Source organism: Alligator mississippiensis, chromosome 11 (genome assembly GCF_030867095.1).
Source record: "Alligator mississippiensis isolate rAllMis1 chromosome 11, rAllMis1, whole genome shotgun sequence".
Taxonomy (NCBI): Eukaryota; Metazoa; Chordata; order Crocodylia; family Alligatoridae; genus Alligator; species Alligator mississippiensis.
Window position 1 is genome coordinate 32,841,631 of NC_081834.1, and position 23,248 is coordinate 32,864,878.

General features: G+C 40.0%; 1 protein-coding gene across 3 annotated transcripts in view; it reads left to right on the plus strand.

The window, feature by feature from the left end:
* The window catches only part of VPS13C (vacuolar protein sorting 13 homolog C), a 157,411-nt gene that overhangs the window by 118,679 nt on the left and 15,484 nt on the right, over positions 1–23,248 (plus strand). The window contains exons 65-80 of one of the 3 annotated variants that reach the window (XM_059714787.1): positions 719–954; positions 2,082–2,229; positions 3,049–3,189; positions 5,337–5,418; positions 5,526–5,595; positions 7,739–7,850; positions 9,153–9,266; positions 10,835–10,971; positions 11,378–11,459; positions 11,736–11,849; positions 12,126–12,201; positions 13,276–13,439; positions 16,033–16,078; positions 17,773–17,896; positions 19,671–19,785; positions 20,836–21,619. In XM_059714787.1, the coding sequence (XP_059570770.1) occupies positions 719–954; positions 2,082–2,229; positions 3,049–3,189; positions 5,337–5,418; positions 5,526–5,595; positions 7,739–7,850; positions 9,153–9,266; positions 10,835–10,971; positions 11,378–11,459; positions 11,736–11,849; positions 12,126–12,201; positions 13,276–13,439; positions 16,033–16,078; positions 17,773–17,896; positions 19,671–19,785; positions 20,836–20,850 (1,776 nt within the window). In that variant the 3' untranslated portion in view covers positions 20,851–21,619. Of the gene's footprint in view, positions 1–718; positions 955–2,081; positions 2,230–3,048; positions 3,190–5,336; positions 5,419–5,525; positions 5,596–7,738; positions 7,851–9,152; positions 9,267–10,834; positions 10,972–11,377; positions 11,460–11,735; positions 11,850–12,125; positions 12,202–13,275; positions 13,440–16,032; positions 16,080–17,657; positions 17,725–17,772; positions 17,897–19,670; positions 19,786–20,835; positions 21,620–23,248 lie in introns of those variants that run through there. The other 2 variants (XM_006275348.4, XM_059714788.1) reach the window with 2 other exon arrangements.

A 23,248-nucleotide genomic window follows, 5' to 3' on the forward strand; every position in this document is an offset into this window, starting at 1 on the left:
GAGGTGAGAACATGAAATGGCAAGTGAAGATGGTCATTTTATTGGAGTAGGAAACCTGTGTACGTAGTGAACATTGTCACTGTTTCTGTTTTGAACTGCTAGCTGAATGTGGCACTTGTATAGCTGTGGTGGTGCTACATAAGTTAAAGTGCCTTACAAAACACTTCTGTGAACTGAAAATGAGCTTCTTGTATTTATTTTAAAGCATTCTAAGTTTACATACATGTCTGAACCTGTGATTTGGTATTGCATTAATAGTTAGCAGGCTCTTGTAATGTACATCCCTGAATAACTGTTTTCCTTCATTCAGAACTACATTTACTATGAAAAGAATCTGATGCGTTTAAATATAGAATTTACTTCTAATGATTTGTCCTCTTACATATTTAAGGGGCAGTATTATTTGTCAAAAAATATTTCTGAACTCTCCCTTGTTGCTGCTGAGGTTTTCATTTTATTAGTCATAGTATCTGGCTGAACATAAAATCATTGGTCTACTTGATCTTTAGCAGAGAACTTAGATGGCCTGTAGGATGGAATGACTATTCCATCAACTTGCATTGAATTTGTTACAGGACATCATAAGGGACTTGCTCAATTCCATTATTAAGTTCTGATTTTTCTTTTAAATTTGACTACTAAGCGTTGCAATGAATAAGAAGTAATTTGCTTATTTTTGTAACCAGTTCACATATATCAGGTTTTCTCTCTAACACAGGATGACTGTGGCCAATTTTCGTACAATCCAAACACCCAAATACATTGGGTGTCCTTTCTGGATGGACGGCAAAGAGTATTGCTTTTTACAGATGATGTTGCATTAGTTTCCAAAGCACGGCAAGCAGAGGAGATGGAGCAGCCTGATCAAGAAATAAACTTATCGCTTCATAGTCTTGGACTCTCTCTAGTCAACAATGAAAATAAACAAGAAATTTCTTACATCGGGATTACTAGGTACTAGATGGAGAAGAGAAGTATCCATCTAAATGGATCCAATAGTCTTGTAAATGTAAAGTGTAATTCACCTCATAGTTGTCCTTCTGAGGTGGATAATGATTTCTAGAATCTGACTTATTAGGCCATGTGTAGACTATATGAAGTGTGTATGCATGACACTTTAAAGTGAGCTAAATGCTTTTTGCACCACTTTAATAGTGTTGGTGTTTGCACACCTTGGTGGCATGTTGCTCATTAATTCCAGTTTCTGTAGGAAATTTGGTGCAGTAATGCGCCTTAAATGACTTGGAACTCCTCCAAGGAGTTTGTTTGCTGTCCCTGCAGCAGTGGAGCAAAGCACTAGGCTCTGTGGAGCTCAGGGGCTCTGAAGGAAGCTCTGCAGGCAGCCTGGCAGCAGCCTGGGAATGCAGGCTGTAACCCAGGAAGTGGGAGGGTGGAATTGGCAAGCCTGGTTTGTTTTGTTTTTTGGGGGGTTTTTAATTTTATTTTATTCCCTCTGGAGCCTGCCTGTCTGCCTGCCTGCCTGCCTGTCTGAGCTGTGTGGGGGCCAGGTGCTTCCCTCCATGGCTTCAGTGTCTCCTGGGACCGCCCAAGCCAGGTGCCTGCAGGTTGGTGCTGCCTTGAGGGCGGCCACTGCTGCCATGAAAGGAAGCACCAGTCCCCCCACCTCCTCTGCATCTCTGGAACCGGTCTCCCTGCTGGCAGCTCACCCTCCCCTCCCTGCTGCTGCAGAAGCAGGTAAGTCTGTATGTGCACAACATGGGGATTTAATTGGCCCTAAATTGAAGAGGTGTTTTTAAAACCCCCCTGCTTCAATTTAGGGCCCCCATTTAGTCTACACACACCCTTTGTGGTGTGGGCTTTATATTTTAATTCTTCTCTGTTGCAGAGAAAGCAAAGGGAATATATGTTTCAAGAATCTTTATTTTTTCATCTCGTTTCCCCCAAGACTTGTAACCCAATTTCTTCCGACTATAAGTGGAGCTTTACTTGGTTTTAGCACTGTACCTTGAGATGCAAGACAAGCCAGATAAAATCTAAAATATGGGGTTGTATATGATTTGTATACATGGAAAAATTCTGTAACTTGTTAAATAAGTTAATTTCATTCATTTATCTTGCAGTTCTGGTGTTGTGTGGGAATTTAAACCAAAGCAGAGATGGAAACCGTTTAATCAAAAGCATATTAACCTATTGGAGCAGGGCTATCAAAAATATCTTGCTAAAGGTGCTATGGAGGATCCAGGCTGGGTTAAACTAGAAAACTTTGAGGTATGGTTGTGGCTTTTCAGCATTTAAACATTTTCACTAGCAAACATTTTATAACTGTTATCTTTTATTTCACCTCTACAGTCTATCTAGGCAGCACATGAAAAGTTTGTGTAGGAGATGCTTTTGCTGTTTATATAGCTGCTTAATTTTACAAGTATTTCTGTCTAAGTAGCTGTCAATAAGAACTGTTCTATACGACTGATTTTCAACTATTTAGTAACTGTATACTGTTTATGACCCTTCTTTTAAGAGTCGAACAGCTTTCTGAATTTTAATTACTAAACGTTTTGAGTTGGACTAATCTTAAATTCTACCTCCCTGAAGTCTTACTTGAATTAAATTCTTCATGAAAGGATTAAAACACTTCCATTTTACAGAGCATGACAATGTTGCGTTCACTTTGAACTTCATGATCAGCTTCTATTTACCATGTTTTCTTGGAATCCACGGTCAGAAGTAGTGACAGAACTCTGGATTTACTGTTTAAATACAGACTCTGTAGCTTTTCCATTTTCTGCAGTAGTATTTATAGTTCATTATTTAAACAGTAGCCTAAACACATATGTAAGCACTTTGCTAACTAGAGGCCCTTTAATTTCTTCATTTAAGTAGTGATTGATATAAAAGCAAGCTTTTCTAGAATTGTCATCCTCTAATGCACAGGAAAAATATATAGGTGGTAGGAATGGCTGGGGTTAAAATAAGACTAACCATTTTACTTGCAACTGAATATTTGATCACCTCTAAAGGCTTGTTCAATATAAAATTTAGGAGAAAAGGGTAACTAAGCAGGGCTTAAGTATATACTTATGTTTTTAGGTGAATTTCAGTAAAATTCCAATGGAAATGCGCTTTCCAAGCAAGTGCAACATTCGGCGTAACTACTTATCAGGAATTCAAATTGAGTTCAAACAGTCTCCTCACCAAAGAAGTTTACGGGCTCAGTTGAATTGGCTTCAGGTACCATCTTTCAGTTATTCTCTCTAACTTAAAGCTTGAAAGGGCTGTGTCTGGTGGTTTGAAGGTGTTTAGGACCTTTCATGTATTTGTGTGAAGAAGCAATTGCACAATACAGAATATTGTCCCTGTGAAACTAGGAATATAGTGCTTCCTGTAACCATGTGATAATACTCAGTACAAAACGGGGAAAACCAAAAACAATCTTTGAAGTATTCTGAAAGGAGAAATATAGCTATTGAACTAGATCAACTATTGAATTCCACCTACTGACCTAGATTGCCTATATTTTAACAACTTAATATTTTTCATTCTGGAAAAGAGAGGAAGCATGCAATGGTGTTCTCTGAAGGGTACAATAGAGAATAAAATACAGGGATTGGAAAAGGAAGAAAATGTATGGTACTGCTTAAAAATATTCCTTGAAGGAATCTCTCTGAAAAATGAAACTCCCTGGCTATGATTTTTCATAAGAAATAATTTGCTGCTTCTAAAATCTGGAATCAGAGCTGTTCCTTGGGACCACAAGTAAATATGTTCTTATTAGTTGTTTTGGATATCTATACACAAGGATGGAGCCTGCTCTGATGCGCTGGAATTCCAGCGCGTTGGAGCAGGCTTGATTTAACCAAGTCTCTCAATGTAGCAATTACCATGCTCCAGCAACCTTCTGTGTTTTGTGTATCAGCATTCCTGCACTTAAAAATGGTAGGGAGGGGGGACAAGGCGCTTGAAATAAAGCTTGTCAAATGAACTTGGTTCAAGCACCCCCACAACCATTTTATATGCAGGGATGCTGATGCAATAGATATGGTGGTATTTGAATTGCAATGGCTCTCGAAGCTGTTCTAATTGAAGTGCCACCTCCCTCCAAGCACATTTAAAAGTGCCCTTTATTTGCTGAATTTCATATAAAATCCTAAACAACTGAAAATTCTGTCCATTACTTGGCTCATTATAATTTGGCGCACGGACTGCAATGATTATGATGTTATCCATTTATAGTGGAGTGTTCTGTTACTGAGAAGTGTATCAGTACAGTTGCTTTGGAGAAAGAGGAGTTGTAACTTAGGTTAGGTTTTCATTTCTTTTCTTTAGTCAGTCAGGCACTAATCATAACAGTGTATATAGGTATTCCTATACCTGTAGGAATTAGGTATACCCCTAGTCTGTGGACAGAACAATATTTTGATTTGGTCCTATAGATTCTGAAGTAGAGATGCCACTAGTAGGGGAATCTTGCAAAATGTGGCTCTTCATGGATGCATGTGTGTGGAAATAGGGGGTTGGGGGTGAGGAGGGCATGGAAGAGAGCATTTCTTTCCCTTACCTTCCTTTCCCCAAATACTAAGTAAACTCATACCTAGCTATGATTTTTGAGGTTCTGTTTCTAATCGGAGCAGTTAATCTGATCAACTAACCTATGCACTAGATAAGGGTTTTCAACCTTTTTAAAAGAATGTACCCCTTCCAGACGGAGGGGTGGGGGGGTGCTGATGGCCGGCCAGACACAAAGCTGGTGGCCCACAGCAGTGGCGTGGCGTGGTGAATGGCGGTGACGGGGGACGGTGCAGAGTGATGAATGGCAGCAGCAAAGGGTGGAGAGCACGCACGTGGCAGCCGCTGCTGCCGTTCACCATTCCACACCCCCACCACATCTCTTCCCTGTGCTGCCATGCGTACCCCCTGGGGCCTTCCCAAGTACCCCCAGGGATATGCATGTCCCCAGTTGACAACCCCTGCACTAGATGAATGATTCTCAACCTTTTTTAGCCTCCTGGCATGCCTTCCATAACTTGTAAATTGCTCCAGTTCTAAAAAATAATTTTATTTAGTACAGTGCTTTACCCCCGCATGTAGGGGCCAGGCATGTATTAGCATGTGCCTATCTCCTGGTACCCCGTGGCACCCTGAAAAGGTTCTGGCAGCACCCTGGTTGAAAGCATCTTGCAGATCCTGGTTGAGAATCACTGTGCTAGCTAATAACATGGCTTCAGATTTTAATACAAAGAGAACATAACAGACTAAAGGAATTCTTCCTAATTATTTAAAAACCCAAGTTTCTGAAAGCGTTTAAAACTAAAACTGGAAATATTACTTCACCTTTACTTTTACCAAAACACTACTCTGTTCTTGTGAATATGTTCCAGGTTGATAACCAGTTACCAGGTTCAATGTTTCCTGTTGCTTTTCACCCTGTGGCCCCTCCCAAGTCGATTGCCTTAGATTCAGGTAAATTAAGATTAGAAAATTGAACTACATTGTAATTGCATAAAATGTCTGTATTTAACTACAGAATGGAATATACTAATTACTTTGTACTCTTTTTTTCTTGTTAGAGCCAAAGCCATTCATTGATATCAGTATCATTACCAGATTCAATGAGTACAGTAAAGTACTCCAGTTCAAGTAAGTAAATGTAATGCCTATGGAGTTAATACCTCTGAGTAACCTTAGATTTAGTTAAAGACCTTATTTCAAAGCTAGCATTAAAACAAGCCCAGTTTTGGTACTGAACTTTGAGAGTAAGTTAGTTTGTTTTTTTTTGTTTGTTTAAGCATCTTTAGAAGATATTTCTATCATAAATTGACTTTTTTTCTCAGAAGCTGTCTCAGGTAGTTACCCAGGTAAGCAGAATGAGGTCATTTAGGACACTTTTACATGTGCTCCGGGGCCGGGGGGAGGTGCACGTTAACTAGAGCGGTTCTCAGGAGCCACTCAAATTGAATACACAAGACACTGCAGGCATTTTAGTGTCCCTGTGTTTCAAAATGGCAATGAGAGCACTTTTAACTAAAGCTTGTTTGACAAACTTTGGTTAAAGCAACCCTGCTGCCATTTTGAAACATGTAGATGCTGAATATGTGAGATGCTGGAGTGTTCTGATTAGAGCGCTCCAACAGCAGACTCTATTTTAATTTAATCTGAATGCATCGGAGCATGTGTAAAAATTCCCTTAGTGATAGCATGTACTGCAGCTGCAGTAGTAGCCATTAGGAGTGTTCAAAACAGGCTGTTTTCAATTCAGATTCGGCCTGAATCGGGGACAGTGATTCGATTAGTTGATTCGGATCACTGTCCTTGATTTGATTTGGCCAAATCTGAATCTGAAGATTCGATGCTGATTCAGAGAATCAGTGATTCGGCTATAGAAACAACTTTAAATATATTTTTTTTACATACCTCGAGGTACCAGATGCAGCTTGTGAATGCTGCAATGGTGGGATGGATGGAGCATCCCATAGGAGTGTGGTGGGGCCCCCCCATGTGCTTGGTGATGAACCTGAAAGAGGACCAGAAGTACTTTGGGTCCACCGCCAAGTGTGTAGGGGGGGCCCCCCCGTGCCTACCCAGCTCTGCAGTTGGCTGTGGGGAGGACCCCGGGTGCCACCATAGACCCAGGAGGCACCAGTCACTGGGTGGCAGGACCCTCCTGCACGCTCCCTGGCAGACCTGGAAGTGGACCCAGAAGTGCATCTGATCCACTTCTGGGTCTGCTGCCAAGCATGCTGGGGACCCCCCTGCATTCCTGTGGGATGCTCCATCTGCCCTACTATCTCAGCAGTCACGAGCCATCTTGTACCTTCAGCTATGTAGAAAAAACATTTAAAGCTTGTGTCTGTCTGAATGGTCAAATCTCTCTGAATCAATTTGGAGGGTTTTGATTCAGTTGGGAGAGTTAAAGGATCTCCTGATTCGATTTAGATTCAGGCACTGAATCTCTGCCAAATCGAATCAACGACCGAAGCTTCACACAGCCCTAGTAACTACCTCCCTTGGTAAGTAGAGGTGACAAGTATGTCCATTATCCTAAAAATGCAGATTACTTCTCCAGACTTGAGCTGTATTACTTCAGAACACATGTTGTATTGTGCATGGTGCACTAATTGCTTAAAACTAAGTAATGAACTGTTGGCCTCAAGAGAAATAGCTGTATTTTTTTTCTTTGATTTACTGTATTTCCTCAAATCTAAGTTGACCATTTAAGACAACCCTCCAATAATTTAGATTCTGTACATGGGAAATTTTTATAAATTTTGTTTATAGTCTTCCAGGTATAGAATCTAATTATTGGAGGGCTGTCTTTTAAATTCATTTCTCCCCTGCCCCTTTACAGTAGGAATGCAGTGGCTAGGGGTGTCAGGTAGTCCCCTTGCCCTCTACCCCCTCCCACTTGACCTTTCAGCCTTTTTGCTGCCCCTGTCACCAGCTCCCCATGGCCTCTGCACCTCCCCTACTTTCCCCTCTCCACAATCTCTTTGCTCTTCTCCCCTTGCTCTCCAGCTTCTACCTCTTTCCCTTCTTTTATGTCTGTGACTATAACCTACTGGCTAGAGGAGGAGGAGAGAGGGTCAGAGAAGAAATAAATACTTTGCCCCTCCATAGAAATATTCTGTTTTGACATAGGTTATTAAAAACATCCCATAATGCACTACAAACCTTCCATAACAAGTCCTTAAGAATTTAGTACCAAGCATGTTGCAGCCAAGACATATGAGGCATATGCTGTTGCTTTTTTAAATATATTTTTTCCTTTTCTCTCACTTTTTAGATACTTTATGGTTCTAATTCAGGAAATGGCTTTGAAAATTGATCAAGGTTTTCTAGGAGCAGTTTTTGAGCTGTTCACACCATCCACAGACCCGGAAACTGAAAGGCAAAGGGTACTGTAGACGTCTAAAAAACCGTATTTATTATCTAGTTAATATTGTATTTTGAAAACCAGATTTTAAGCAAACTTCAGAAAAATCATCAAATCTATGCAACTGTACCAGAGCACTCAGTGTTAGTTGAGGGTTGGGGAGAGATGAATAATTGTTTTTTGTGTGTTGGGTTTTTTTTCTTACTTGGTTAATTAAATGAATTAATGCATATATTAACCTTATTCATTAGAATTTATTGTAATTAGAACTGTAGAGAGTCCTTGATTATTCTCTTAAGTTTTTAGAGTTGGGAGTTCTAGCATTAGCTTTGAGGAATTTGGGTAACGGGGGTATGCATGTTGTTGTTGGACTATTTGTTTGTGCTGTGCATAATTACCACATTTAAACTCATGGGCAGTTTTGAAGTAGAATGAATGGAAGAATTTTTTAGGTTTAATGGAAAAAGTACCTAGTTAGGTGGGCCTCCAAATTAACATGAAGAATAGATGGGAGGATAAATTACTTTTATGGAATCTGTACCTCTTCAGAAGGAGCAAAATCCAACATAATCAGCTCAGGAAGGAAGATGAAATCATTTGGCTTACTCTGTATATTTTTTGTCTCCCAGATAAAATTGAAAGTCTTGTCTAATTTAGGGGAGTAGCCCTGAAATTTTAAAGAGAAGAATGCTTCAAATAAATGTTGGCCATATTTGGTACCTCATTTCTGAAAGCGGAGTTAGAACAACTGTAATCTATGAGAAATTTTAAGCAAGATGAAATAAAATTTGACAAGTTATACCTGTGTCAAAATAAAACTTATGCTTTGCAAGATAAACTGTATCACAGAATTATCTAGAACAGGCTTGTCCAACATACGGCCAGCGGGCTGCCATGTGGCCCTCCAAGCTGTTTCTGAGGCCCGAGATGCAGCGACGGGAAACGAAAGTAAACACTGTACTTTCGTTTGGGGGAGGGGGCGTGATGTGATACCGCTTCCTGTGAGGTCTTTGAATATGGCTTGCCGGCCCACTGGGTGATAACATTCATGATCCAGCCCCACATTCAAAAAGCTTGGACACCTCTTATCTAGAAGGTGTTGCTTATTTCCATTGGATAGAAGAAGGAATTGGCATAGCTATCAATTTTAATGTGATATATGCTTCCTGATTTGGAGGACTTGGCTGTGCTATAACCATTTTGAGCAGCTACTGATTTTGCTTTTATCAAAGCAGTCTTTTCCTGTTTCAGTTTAGATAAAAGCCAAGGAAATGAGTGTTGGCTTTTATTTTATTTTGTTTAATAATTCCGTACTGCTTTACAGACTAAATTAATCCAGAAAGATATAGATGCTCTTAACGCTGAATTAATGGAATCTTCTCTATCTGACATGTCGGCCCTCAGCTTCTTTGAGCATTTTCATATATCTCCAATAAAGGTACGTGTAGGGGTGGGAAAGATGAATATTTGTTTTTTCTTAAATTCTTAATTATAATGCATTATGCCTGACATTTGGATTAACTAAATACTTAAATGAACAGTAATACAGCCCTTCATGCTGGTCTTCATTGCTTATAGGACACTAGATCTAGTCCATGGGCGGGCAGTTATTTTGGGCAGAGGGCCGCTTACTGAGTTTTGGCAAGCCATCGATGGCCACATGACCAAGCAGCCCAGGGCAAATAAATATTTATTTTCTAAATTTTTTAGGGGCCCCGTGGGCTGGATAGAATGGCCTGGCGGGCCGCATCCAGCCCCCGGGCTGCATTTTGCCCACCTCTGGCCTAGTCAAATACCTCATTATCAAGTAGAAAAGTTTCTTGCTTAAGTTGGAGTTCATCAGAAAATATCTGTTTTGTTTGATCTACACTTAGTAAAAATTGCTTCCTAAATATCAGGGTATAATGAATGGATGCCTAAACAAGGAAGTGTATAAAGTATATAGTCCCTTGTTATAGAAATAGGGAAGAGGTTAACTTTTTTAAAGTAATACTGTTAATCAAGATTTTCATGTCAAGGATGTAAACATTTTTTTTTCGTTTTTTCTTTACCAGTGTGGTGTTCCTTTTGGAGTAGAACTATTACATTCTAATTTTGAATTTGGCTGTAGTACTTGTTTCTCTGCAGTGATTTGACTGATGAAGCAACATTTTTCTTTAAATTACCTGTTTGCTTTCTCTTATGTAGAGCTTTTTATGAAATCAGTCATAGTTCTTTATGTAGCTCAGATGGTTACAATTTTTTTTTAGCCCTATTAAATGTCTTTTAGGAATTTAAAGATGCTGTTTCAATAAGTTTGAGAGAAGGAATGTATTTTAGTCTCCTTAATTCATCTGAGTGGTCCCATTATTTAAAAAAATAAAATGGAGGCATGGTTCAGAAACTAGTTGAAGTGATAAGATTGGGAAGAAAGAACTTTAAGGCAAAGACTATGAGAAGCTTCAAAATTTTAATTCATCTGCTGTATATTCCCAGTTGTGTAGTACACTGGTTATTATGAGTGAACTAAAAAAAGGTGTTCTTACCTTACTTCCAAGGTGGGAAATAAAATGTAGATGTGCTCTACAAAGAGCAAGGGAAATAGTTATCTGAAGAGACCCAGAGCTTAAAGTACTAAACGCAAATGCTATAGAATCTCTGCAGCTCAACTGAAAACAATGTCCAATGATCTGTAATAGTAAGCATTGAAAGAAATTGTTTTTCACTAATATTAAATTTCTGTCAGAAGCTGGGTTTGTCACATTTGTTCTGGCTTACTGCGTCACTAACTGATGGATATAGTTGTAACTTGAGAAGCATTAGAACTATTCAGCAGTTCTTTGTCTGAAGACGCTTAATTTAAGGAGGTCTGTGTACAAGCAGGAATACAAAACTTGTTGGAGAAATTCTGTTATTAGCCTTTAAAGTATATTCCACAGTAACTGTTCAAGTAAGTAATTCTTATATTTGACTTGAATGTTAGATTTCACACACTGAATATTTTGCTCTTAAATGTTTGTCTTGTAGCTGCATTTGAGTCTGTCTCTGGGCTCAGGGGGAGAAACGTCAGACAAGGACAAAGAAATGATCACTATCCATTCTGTCAACTTGCTGTTGAAAAGTATTGGGGCTACTCTGACCGATGTGGATGATCTTATATTTAAGTAAGCCAATAGTGCTGGTTTATAAAAGTTAGCCTTGCATTCTGCCTATTATTTGATAGCATGTACGGCATGATTGTTTTAGGAAGAATGTAACTGACTTGCAGTCCACAAATGAATGTGGTATTTGGAGGTTTTTTGTTTTAAAGGAATGAATAATGTCTTGAGCTTAAGAGAAAGGGATGGTAAATGGGAAGAGGGCTATCGAATGGTTTTTGGTAGAACCTTAGATATTATTAGCTCATGTTAATGCAATCTAGTACGGTCTTAGTTATTTCATTTACATTTGTGTTATAATTTGAATATTAAAAGGGGTGGGGGTTTTTGCCCAGAAGGTCTTACTGTTATTTTTATCAGACAATATTGAATTTTATCCTCTGAAAGTTTTTGTTCTTTGCCTTCCTTTCAGACTTGCTTTCTTTGAAATTAAATATCAGTTTTACAAGAGAGATCAGCTTATGTGGAGAGTTGTTAGACATTACAGTGAACAAGTAAGTTTGTTTGTTTAAACAGGTCTTTTCAAAATATATTTTTAGGTAAAAGTAATCACTCAGCATTTGGGGGGGGAAAATGAGTAAGCTTTATTTGACTTCATACTTGAACAGATAGATTTGTAAGTGCTTCTGTGCTGAACTAGCAGTTTAACATTATCTCACTTTTTAAATATATATTTTTAAAGCTGTTATATGCCTATATTTTTATTCTAACTTGGGTGATATAGGTAACAACACTTGATAGTGACCTTGTATACTTTTGTTTTTATTTAGTTCTTGAAGCAGATGTATGTTCTTGTGCTGGGTTTAGATGTTTTGGGAAATCCTTTTGGCTTGATCAGAGGCTTGTCTGAAGGTGTTGAGGCTTTCTTTTATGAACCTTTCCAGGTAAAAGTATTATAGTTTTTTTTTTTTTCTTTATTTAGCTAGTTATTTTGATAGTAAGTTTAAAGATTGATAACTTGTTTTGGGTTTCTACAATTCGGTGAAGAATTGGGGGGATTGATATTTGCTAGTCAAAGACAGCTTGTTTTAAAGGAGCCAGTTGTTTCCAACGTACAAAAGTTGCTAATTGATTTTTGGAAGAGTGTTAGCAGGGTAAGTGGTATAGTCTTTATAGTAAGTCAGTAGCATTCTTTGTTTATAGTAATTTTCAACTTTTAGGGAGCTGTTCAAGGACCAGAAGAATTTGCTGAAGGTTTTGTGATAGGTGTAAGAAGTCTCCTTGGTCACACAGTCGGTATGTATTGTGTACTTAAATAATCACTATTTTGACAAATGTGTTTTTGGGTTAACCTCTTTCTCTCCTTTTTGTACTGTGAGGTAATATCTTTTGTAGAGGATTTTTCCCCCTATATTTACATGACTTATGGGTACAGGCCAAGGGACCTGGGCTTATTTAATCTAGAGAAGACAGAGGGGACTTAATAGCAGCCTTCAAATACCTGAAGGGTGGTTCCAAAGAGCTGAAGCTGGACTGTTCTCGGTGGTGGTAGATGACAGAACAAGGAGCAATGGTCTCGAGTTGCAGCAAGGGAAGTTTAGATTAGATATTAGGAAAAACTTTCTCAGTAGCAGGGTAGTGAAACACTGAAACAGGTTACCCAGAGAGGTTGTGGAATGTCCATCCTTGTAGGTGTTTAAGACCTGGCTAGACAAAGCTTTGGCTGGGATGATCTAGTTGGGGATGGTACTGCTTTGAGCAGGGGGTTGGACTAGATGAGCTCCTGAGGTCCCTTCCAAACCCTAATTTTTCAAATGACTTTGGAAATAATGGCATAGGTATTTAAATTGCCCATTTGGTCTTCCGAGAGTTTGGGGTTTTTTCAGTTTCCAGATCATTGATCTAGTTGATTGAGCGCTTCTGTACTTCAAAATAAGGAAAGGCAACAAGATACAACTCTGTAGAATGCATGAATCCTTGACCTTACAGTGCTTTTATAGATGAAGCTTTGGTAGACATTAAACTCCCAGAACAATTTGGACCATTGAATGTATATCCAAGACAGTATTGGGTTTTTTATTTTATTTTTAGTAGCTTTCTTTTGTTAACTGTTACAATAGAATGAAACTTAAGTCTATTACAAATATTTCAGATTAACATGGTATGTCTTGAAATACTGCTTTTAGCATATTAGTAAGTTTGAGATTTGAAGTTCGGTACTCCAAAAATATCCACTAAGTATACTTGACTGTTCTATTATCACATTGGCAACTTTAATAAAAAGAACTTTTCCTTGAATTTCATAGCCTAGTGTAGTTTGATTATCAAATTATAAAGGCACTGATATTGTGCTCTCTGCTTGATGGACAGGAGGAGCAGCTGGAGTGGTATCTCGGATCACTGGTTCTGTTGGAAAAGGGTTAGCTGCTATTACTATGGACAAAGAGTACCAGCAGAAGCGGAGAGAGGAGATGGGTCGTCAACCTAAAGACTTTGGTGACAGTCTTGCTAAAGGAGGAAAAGGCCTGTTACGTGTATGGAATTCTAGTTCAACCTATGATTTAGGGTGACTACATGGTACAGTGTGAAATCTAGGACAGTCATGTGGCTTTTTTCCAGCACTTCCCAAGCTACTGCAGGCAGAGGTGGGGTGGGGCACCACTGGTATTACTATTCAGGTAGCTAAGAAGTCAGTGGCCTGGTAATGGACCCCTTGTTGTTTATTACACAGGTGTTAACAGTCCCTCTTTAATAGTCAGTCCACTAATCAAGTTAACCATTAGGGCAATTTTGTTGTCTGCCAAGGGCTTCCTATTTCTGATAAAGGATAGGATAACCCAATTCTACTTGACTTTTTACTGGACTATAGTATATTAAAATAGTAAGTACTATTACTCTTAACACAAATACACTGAAGATGTAACAGCTATCTTTTGTAACTACCTCTTTTTAAATGAGGCCCATGTTAAGTCTATCTTATTTTTTTTTTTAAAAGGTAGCTTTATTGAAAACTGTAAATAACCATACAATGGCTACAGTATATAGATGACAGAAAACTGGAAATTAATTTTGGAAGCTTAAACCAGTAGTTTCAACCTAGTGGCTGCTGCCCAGTGCATGGAGACCCACTTCTAGCTCCTGGCTGCTTTCCACCTGCTCTGCCCACCCTCAGGGGCTGCTCATCACAGTGAGTGGTCAGAGTGGATGGAAGGCAGCTGGGAGCTGGAGTCAGAGCTCCATGTGCTGGGCTGAAGCTTTTTGCCTGCCCACCCAGAACAGTGTGCCAGGGGTGGCAGTGGCATCTGGAGACAAGGGAGGCAGAAAGCCCTGGTGACCCCAGCCAGTGCACAGTTAGGAGGTGCTGTGGTGGTGGCTGCAGGCGTAAAAGCCCCCACAGCGGGTGGCTGCTGGACTCCAGGCCTGCTGGCACCTCCAAGCCAGCTTCAGCAGCTGTGGGTACAGCCAATCTGGGTGCCAGGGTGTTCTCCAACAGCTACAGCAGTGTGGCCTCTATGCCGCTGCCTGGCCAGCCCCTGCTTGTGCCACCAGGCTGGGCTGTCATGAAGCCACAGACAGCTGGGAAGGGCCCTGCCTCTGCAGGCCAGCCCTGCCGGGCCCTTCCCAGCTGGCTGCAGCTCCATGACGGTGTCGCCCAGCCAGGGTGTGGGGTGCTGGGAGCAGTATGGCTGCACAGCTCCCTTTGGCCACAGTCCGAGCTGCAGCTGGCTGGGAAGGGCTCTGGCCCCTCTGCACCCACCCTCATCTGCCAGCCTTGCCAGCAGCTGGTGATATTGGTGGGGCCATGCCAGCTGGCTCTGGCCATGACCCCACCCTTGTCGTGGCAAGGCAGGGTAAGGTTAGCTTGACAAGGGCTGTTCCACCCAGCCAGGCAGACCGTGGCTGCAGTCCCTGGAGGGAAGGGAGAATAAACCCTTTCCCTGTCCCATTAGCCTTGGGGAGCCAGGCTGGGCTGGCATCTGGCCACAGCCCTGTACCTGCTGTGGCTGGATAGTAGAGGGGCAGGGCCAGCCCTGCTGGCTGTAGCAAACAGCACAGCCCAGCTGGGGGTTTCTGGTTTAACTTAAACTAGGTAAGGATCTAGGACAGAAGTTCCATAAACCGGTTTGACCCAATTCAGTTAAGTCTCATGCTACGTTCAACCAGGCTTATCTTAAATCAGTTTCAGCTGTTTTGAAGCTGGTTTATGTATACTGAACTTGCTTGCTTCATTGCATCCTGGTATCCGCGAACACGGTGGAACCAGCACCCAGAGCTGCTTGTGGGATGGAGGGGCTGGTGGAGTGTTGGCTGGTCAGCAGGGCTGTGGCTGGGCAGGAGGGAGGGCTGAAAGTAGCCTGTGTCAGGGTGGTGGGTGGGTAGGTAGGTAAAGCACTGCCTTGGGACTGGGTGTGAGGGGCTTGGCTTTCCCTCTCTGGGGCTGTGCAAGTAACTGCTGAAGTTCAATCCACCATTCTAATCTAGATCAATTAATGAAGTTTGAGTATACATCAATTCAGGTCTATCTTAAACCAGGTTCTGCAATTTTTAGACTGGTCTGTGTGCACGAAGCTTCTGTTTTGTTACAGGTTTAGGTTGGTTTCCAACTTATGTGTCTTAGACCGGGTCTAAGTGTAAAGTCTGCACCTGGGCAAACTAAGTTAGATCAGGTCGCCATTTCTAATATGATCTAACCTCCACCTAATCCCTGGCCCTCTGACCACCTGCCAAATGTCTGCACTTAGCCTGAGTATTTCTAATACTTAACTGAAAAGTTACATGAATGGTTGTTTTAATGTTAAGTTCTTGGTGCCCCTGTCCATTGTGATCAGAGTGTTTGTGATGTGAACAGGGAGGGTTATTGCTAAGAAGATGATGATAACCTGCGTGGCCAATTTTATTAGTTTCTTTCTAATCATTCTAAGAATTATTTGTTTGGTTATAGTGTCACCAGGAATTTAATTTTTAAAAAGTAGAGAGGGGGAAGGCTTTGAAAGGTACTTTGAACATTTCACCTAAATGTTAATTTTTAAAATAAAGCAAGAGAGCCATCTACTGGCTGAATAAGATTTCAGATTCCCCAGCTCTCAAATGTGGATTTATTTGAGGGTTTTTTTCTGTTCATTTCAGGGTGTTGTTGGTGGCGTAACTGGCATCATCACTAAACCTGTTGAAGGTAAGACAAATGGTTATGCTACACTGATGAATATAAATACATACCTTTTTGGAAGGCCAATATATTTTACTGCTGTGTAATTTTCTTTCTTGGTGAGAAATTGTGAACTGAACTTAATGTCCTTTATAAAGATACTAAGGTCTAAAGTGTGTTTAGATATTCATTTGCAGAGTTTTTTCAGCTGCAATGGAAATCTAGGTTGTTGCTATTTTTGCAAACTATTTCAGTTGACTTTCTGTGATGATTTCAACAGTGTAAAACAAACTGGAAAACTACAGTTTATGGTAAAGAGATAATCAGCAGTATGAACTTTCAGAAATTAGAATCCTTCATCTTTGTGGGAGCTGGGGGGAAGGGTTTGGGGGAAGAAGGTGAATAGCCTGAGCAGTACTTTGATACTAACTGTTCAGCATCGTTAGCAGCTTTGTCATTAGCAATGACATTGTCTTAACCATTACAATTCATTATTTGTTTTTCTTAATGAAACATAATTGGTTTGTTTGATGCTAAATGTTATGCATGTCTTTGGTCATGAACAAACATGCATTTCAGCCACATCAAAAGAAGAGGAGGAGCTGCTGCTTGGGAACATGCATCAACTCTTAAGCTCCATTTTTTTTTTTTTTATCTGCATGATTACTTTAGTGATACGGGTTAGCTGAATCACCCCAACTTTGACCCTGAATGAAGCAGGGTTAGTTGCAGACCTTTTACCAGGTCTGCATGGCTGCAGAATCATTCAGATATAGCAGTTGTTTGCAACTCCTACCTTTTGCTATAGATATGGTTGCTATCTGTCTACCCTTTTACTTTAAGGCTACTGCTTAATCAGCGAGATGGATAGTACAAGAAGAATGTTTCACAATTATCCCAGATCTCCTAATATTTAGCATATTAACAGTTTAAATATTAGTTATTTGCAGTATTTTTTCATTTAATTTATCAGAGACCAACAAGTTAACTGAATTGCAGTTTGTGGTTCTTTTCTTACAAATCCATTGTCACCTGTACTCAAGACTTTAGAAACTAAATTTTGACCTCAGTTAGACCCATGTAACTACAAAAGTTTCAAATGCCGCTTTTTTTTTTAGTCATACCTATGGAAGAACTGCATTGTCATATGAGAAATGCTAGTGCAGCTAGATCTGAGAACTTAACATTTTAGTCACGTGTTGGTCATATAAAGAACTAGAATCATGTTTGTTATCCCAGCTGCAGACCCACAGTTATGTAAGACATATGGTGATACAGCAAATTACAAGATCATGACATTAGATGTGGGTGGTATATTAATGATGAATTTTTTTCTCTTGTTTTGTTCTGTCAAATACTCAAATTTGAATCTAGTTAATTTTGGGTGAATGTGAAAAGAAGGAAACAGAACATTTTAAGAATACGCTAGCTAAGATTTATCTGTAACTGGTTTTATATTAAAAATCAGATTTGATTTTTTTTTTTAAATAATTGATTATTGAGGTGTAAAATGTATTCGGAGCAGTAATATCACAGGCAGGGTGTGCTCTGAGGTAAGTTCCATTTTGTCAGTCCTTTTTTTGAGTTGAGTTGCACGTAGTCATCTAGCTAAAAAAGTTTTGAGTTCCAGTTTAATATTAAAAGCAGTATGCGGTTGAATTATTCAATTTAGATCTTCAGATATGTAATACAGTACTATTTTTTTTTTTTTCTTTCTGAAGGAGCTAAAAAAGAAGGTGCAGCTGGATTCTTTAAAGGAATTGGCAAGGGACTTGTTGGTGTTGTGGCTCGTCCAACAGGTGGCATCATAGATATGGCAAGCAGTACTTTTCAGGGAATCCAAAGGTAAAACAGTAGGGAAGAAAATAAGGGTTTGCTGGTTTAATCCTACACTGAACATGTGTTTCAGGGAAATCTAGTAATAACATGCTTGTTAGCCATTTAACATGATTCAGATACTAGATGCGTTAGGATGTCTGTAGTACTTACAGGCTACTTGCCTAAGAATGTGCCAAAGCAGGGTTGAAGGAATAGCGCTATAATCTCAGGATGGATACTGTCTAATAATTAAGGGTGTGGACAGGTGTTCATTTGTGGTGCTACAAAGGGTCTCAGTACTTTGTAGCAGTAGAAAAATGTAGCATTGTGGGGCCTACAGAAGTTTCAGCCCTTTGGCTAGAAAGTTGCCTCAAAGGTGAACTGTCCAGCCAAGAGGCAATAGGGAACTATTCCTTTGCCCCTGCCCACCTTGGTGGTAGAGGAGCTGTCTCAGATGTCACATAGGCATCAGCTGGGGGTAGCTCCCCAAGACTTAAGGGAGAGATGGGCCATGTTCTTTGTGCCCCTCATACCCCTGTTGGTGAACTGAGGTTGTGCTTGAGGGGGGAGGTAGAGCATGCTCCCTGACCTAACCATACACAGGGGGGAAGAAAATCCTTTTTTCCAGTGCCACCTTTCCCTTATCCCTCTATACTCCTACTTCCTCTCCCTAACTGTAGGAAGGCTTGGGTCTGTGATTTGCAGCTGTGGCCCCAGGACTGGAATCAGTCCCAGGGCAACAACCTGGGCTGTCGAGCACAACTGCAGTCACCCATGGAGGGGTGGGGATATGCTCTCTGCCACACCGTCCCTTCAGGCAAATCCCATGAAGGCAGTGGCAGCTGGAAGAACAGGCGCTTATGGGAAGCGTGACTTTTTTCTTGTGCTTGTGGGGCAGGGAACAACTCCTGTAGCTGCTTCCTGCAGGAACTGGTGATGTTCCTTTGTTTTCTGTGGCATGGGTGGCCGTTCTTGTTAAGGAACACATTTACACATAGCACTACGAAGTGCAGCCCAACTGAGAAGCTCCTCTTTGAAAATGCTAATATTGTGGCACTTCTGGCATCTTCAGTGTTATGAACAACCTGAAGAGCTGTACACTTCATTTCTGTAGCCCTACAAAGGTGCACTTCATGCTAGAAATGTAATGACTGTCCATGGCTTCACTATACTCCATACTGTTCATGGAGAGTATGAACTAGTTCCAAGCACAAACTAAACAATAATGAAAATGGTGCTTCATGTTTATCAATTAAAATCTACATTTAAAAAAAGCATAATGTCAAAGCTTCCCCTTGGGTCTGTTTGTCTGCTCCTGAATGCAGAGGTGCACTTGTTTGTTTAACTCTTTTTTGTAATAATTCCACCACTGCTATTTCAGAGATGAAGGGTGGGTTTTTTTTCTTCCAGAAATGTCTGATTGATTTAACAGTGCAAGGTAGGACTCGCTGTCCGTAGAAGTTTGGAAACTGCTACCAAAGCTGTGACTCTGTAAATTACAAAAGTCATAATTGTCTAATACTAGGAAGAACTGTCTCCCATAAGCATGGTCTTTCATAATTGTCTACTTATGTACTATGGTAGCTTTTGTTGACTGCTGTGAGATCTGTTATATTGCATCATTCATGGAGTCTGAATGAGGAAAAGCAGGTTGTGTAAGCTGAAGGGTTAAATTTTGAGGACATAGAAAATCTGTGTTAAATAAGCTATTGTGTTACTAGAAGTAAAGGAAAGTAACGAACAATTGCAGTACAAAGAAACCTGTAGTAGTTTTGAACACATTTGAATTGTTCTCTGACAGAGTGGCAGAGTCGACTGAAGAAGTATCTAATCTCCGGCCCCCACGTCTCATTCATGAAGATGGCATCATCCGTCCATATAACAGGGGTGAAGCGGAAGGTTATGATCTCTTTGAGGTATAAGTTGCACTAGTTTCAATAGAAACTAAATTATATAACTTGTAATACAGGGTAGTATAAACAAGAGGGTTACTTTTCAAGCAGGTGCATGTGTTTGTGGAAGATGATAAAATAAGCAATCCAGCATTGCTTAATGCAGGCTTGTCTAAAATATATAGTATATAGAAAATATTACACAACCTTTTAAATTTTTGCTTTATACTCACTAGTTGCTCATCTGTTCATTTTCTGTTATATTGGAGCATGACCCTTACTTAAAAATTAAGTGAACATAGTAGGTTTGTGAGGCAATTTGTGCAGAAAATATTTGGGTGTATTTTGTTACTTGTAATTATCAAAAACAAACCAACCCAGATTCACAAGCAAGGCACTGTTACAATATAAATCTTTTAAAACATTATTCTATGTAATTATTTGACAGACTTGATGCCAACAATAATATTTTTAATTCTATTAACAATGTCAGGAACTGAAGAATATTGAACTAATGTATGGACCAGCAGTAACACCTCCCATTTTATAGGAAACATCTATAATGAGGATCCAGAAGCTCACTTTTAGTGAACTAGTAGGAGTTCACTAAAAGTAGCTTCTTTCATAATTATCTGTTGATCCATACATTGTTTTCAACGGTAACAGACCCACAGTTATATAAGACATATGGTGATAAAGCAAATTACAAGAACATGACATTAGATGTGGGTGGTGTATTATTAATGATGAATTTTTTTTTTTTTTTTTTTTTTTTTTGTTCTCTCAAATCCTCAAATTTGAATCTAGTTAATTTTGGGTGAACGTGAAAAGAAGGAAACAGAACATTTTAAGAATACACTAGCTAAGATTTATCTGTAACTGGTCTTATATTAAAAATCAGATTTGATTTTTTTGATAACTGATTTGAAATGCCTGTTTTCAAAAGTGACAACTGAAGCTAGCATCCTTATTACTAGCTTGCATTTATCTCCTCTAGATATCAACTACCACTCATGATCCCCTTGCATATTTCTAATTTTTCCTCTTTTTTTTTCTCTCTCCTTGCATACGCAGCAAGAACTGGAATAATGGAGTAAACATTTTCCATATTTCTTCCTGATTTCCTTCATAGTATTTCTCTTTTGATCTGCCTTTTAACTACTTAAACTAAGGACGTGATTCCGTAAAAACCCATAATTCATTGACTTCCTTTTAAAACCTGCATGTAGAGACCTAAACAGTATTTAAGTTTCATGATTCAAAACAAGAAATTGCACAGCTGTTTAAACAGTTCCCTTGTAAGAATGGTCAATAAGGAATGTGATTTAACATAATGAAAATAATTTTCCTCTTTTTAATGTGTTAAGCTATTAAATGGAGGTAGGAACAGAAGTGTTTTAGTGAACTCAGATCACGTTTTTTTGTTAGAAGTGATCTGGTCTCTTAGGCACTCATTCACTCAGTTGCTAGTCAGAATATTTTGGGGATGAGGGGGTTAATATGACTCTTAAGCATTTCAAATAAAATGTGTGGCTACTAATGTAGAATAAAATTTTCTTCTGTTTATAAAATTGTTTACTTGTAACTTTGTGGTACATCAATTACACAAAACTAAAACATGTTGAATAAAATGTTTTTATTCATGGCTTAAATAATTTGTCATAGGTCTCCCTCTTACACATCTGACTGGCTGCCATGATTCCATTCGATATTTAAAGAAGGATTGAAAAACATTAAATAACTCTTAAAGAGCAGTGTGCTCAATTGACTCCTCTTCTACCCCACTAATGTATCTTTTGTATTCCTTATTATGTAGTGTATTATTTAATGCTTTGTCTGTAAATACCAACCAGTTTTACATTGAGGGAAGTTGTAATTCTCTTTAAGATTAGCAGTTTCACATTATGAAAATGAAGTCGTCAAACCCACAGGCAACAAATGACGAGTTCAAGTAGGGTACTGATGACTGGCCAAGCAGGGCCGGAGCCCTGGGCTCTGCCCAGAATAGAGGGGCACTGGAATGGAGCCAAGAGACAACTCACCCCCCCCCCCCCCCCATCCCCCTGTGATTCCTGGCTCTAGCTGTGAGTAGAGCAGAGAAGCAGTCTCTTCACTGCTTATGGGGGAGATGTCACCTCCTCATAGCCCCTAAGAACTGGTGTTTTAATGGCAACTTGATACATTGGCATCCAAAAAAAAAAAGTGAACTCTTCCTAGCAACGGCAAAGTTCTGAACACTATAGTATGCATCACTGCCATCCAGGGCACCGTATTGGGCAGTTACGCCTCTGATTTAGTCCAAGGTTTTTTTCTTCATTTGTTTTTTACATGCTGTCCCCTATTAAGGTAATTAAACTGGCCTGACATTTGTCCAAATCCTTTATAAGAAGAATTAGTACTCAGAACTACCTTTGGGCTTTATATCATGGCCCTTGAATGCATCTTGATTGGCTAATATTTAAAATGGCTTGTTTTTCCCTTTTTCCCCTCAAATTGTTAACATTTAGGTAGGTTTATAATGACACTAAAGTAATGACAAGAACATTGATGAATTTGTATTAAGTTGCTTTGATTTAAGTAGAAATGCAAGTTCTAGGGTGGCTATTCTTCTGCAGCTTAAATATTTTTCAGTGCATTGTTGTGTTCCCTGGCCTGTTACATGAAAAAGGGGAAAAGTAGTGCCCACTGAAAATGGGCTACTGTGTTGTGCATAAATACAGCACTTCTAGGCTAGGGACAGACGTTCAAAAAGCCTCAGCCTGAATTGATTCAACCTTTGTAGGTTAATCCAACCTGCAAAGCTTGAACTGATTTGGAGGTGGTTAGATATTCCCTTTTCATTCTAGAAATGCAGGCACATGCCTGCAGTGGCTCAGGCTAGAAGCTGGGGGGCACTAGAGTAGCTCTCCCTTCCCTTCAACAGGGCTGAGCTGAGGGGGGGTGTGGTGAGGCTCCAGCAGGATGCTCTGATTATTTCTCCCTTCTAAACATCTCAGCAGAGAATGTTTATCACCCCTAACTCAGTGTTTATCAGCTCATTTAAGAAAACAAAAACTCTCTCCAAGCTTCTCTTAAACAGCTTTTCCAAGGAAGGACATTATGCTACCTGTTGATTAGCACCAAAAGGTCTGTCTGACCTTGTAGTCTCCCACAGCACCGACGGTAGCCAGCATGTGGTCTGCTAGCTAATGCTGAGGTGTCTGTGTAAGGCAGAGGGGTGGTGGGAATAACCCCTGCTTAGCAGGCAGAAGCCAGGCAGATGCTCTGTGCCTGCAAGTCTCTGCCAGAGCTCCAGCCAGGGAGCAGGGGGGAGGGCCAGGCCTACTGTGGAGCAGAGAGCCCCGCCCAGCCCAGAAAGTGTGCGTGGATGCTGGGGGAGTCTGGTTTATCTTAAAACAGCAAGGGGTTTGGGACAGACATTGCATAAAACAGTTTGACCCAAATCAGTTAAATCTGATCCTACATTCAGCCAGGTTTATCTCAAACT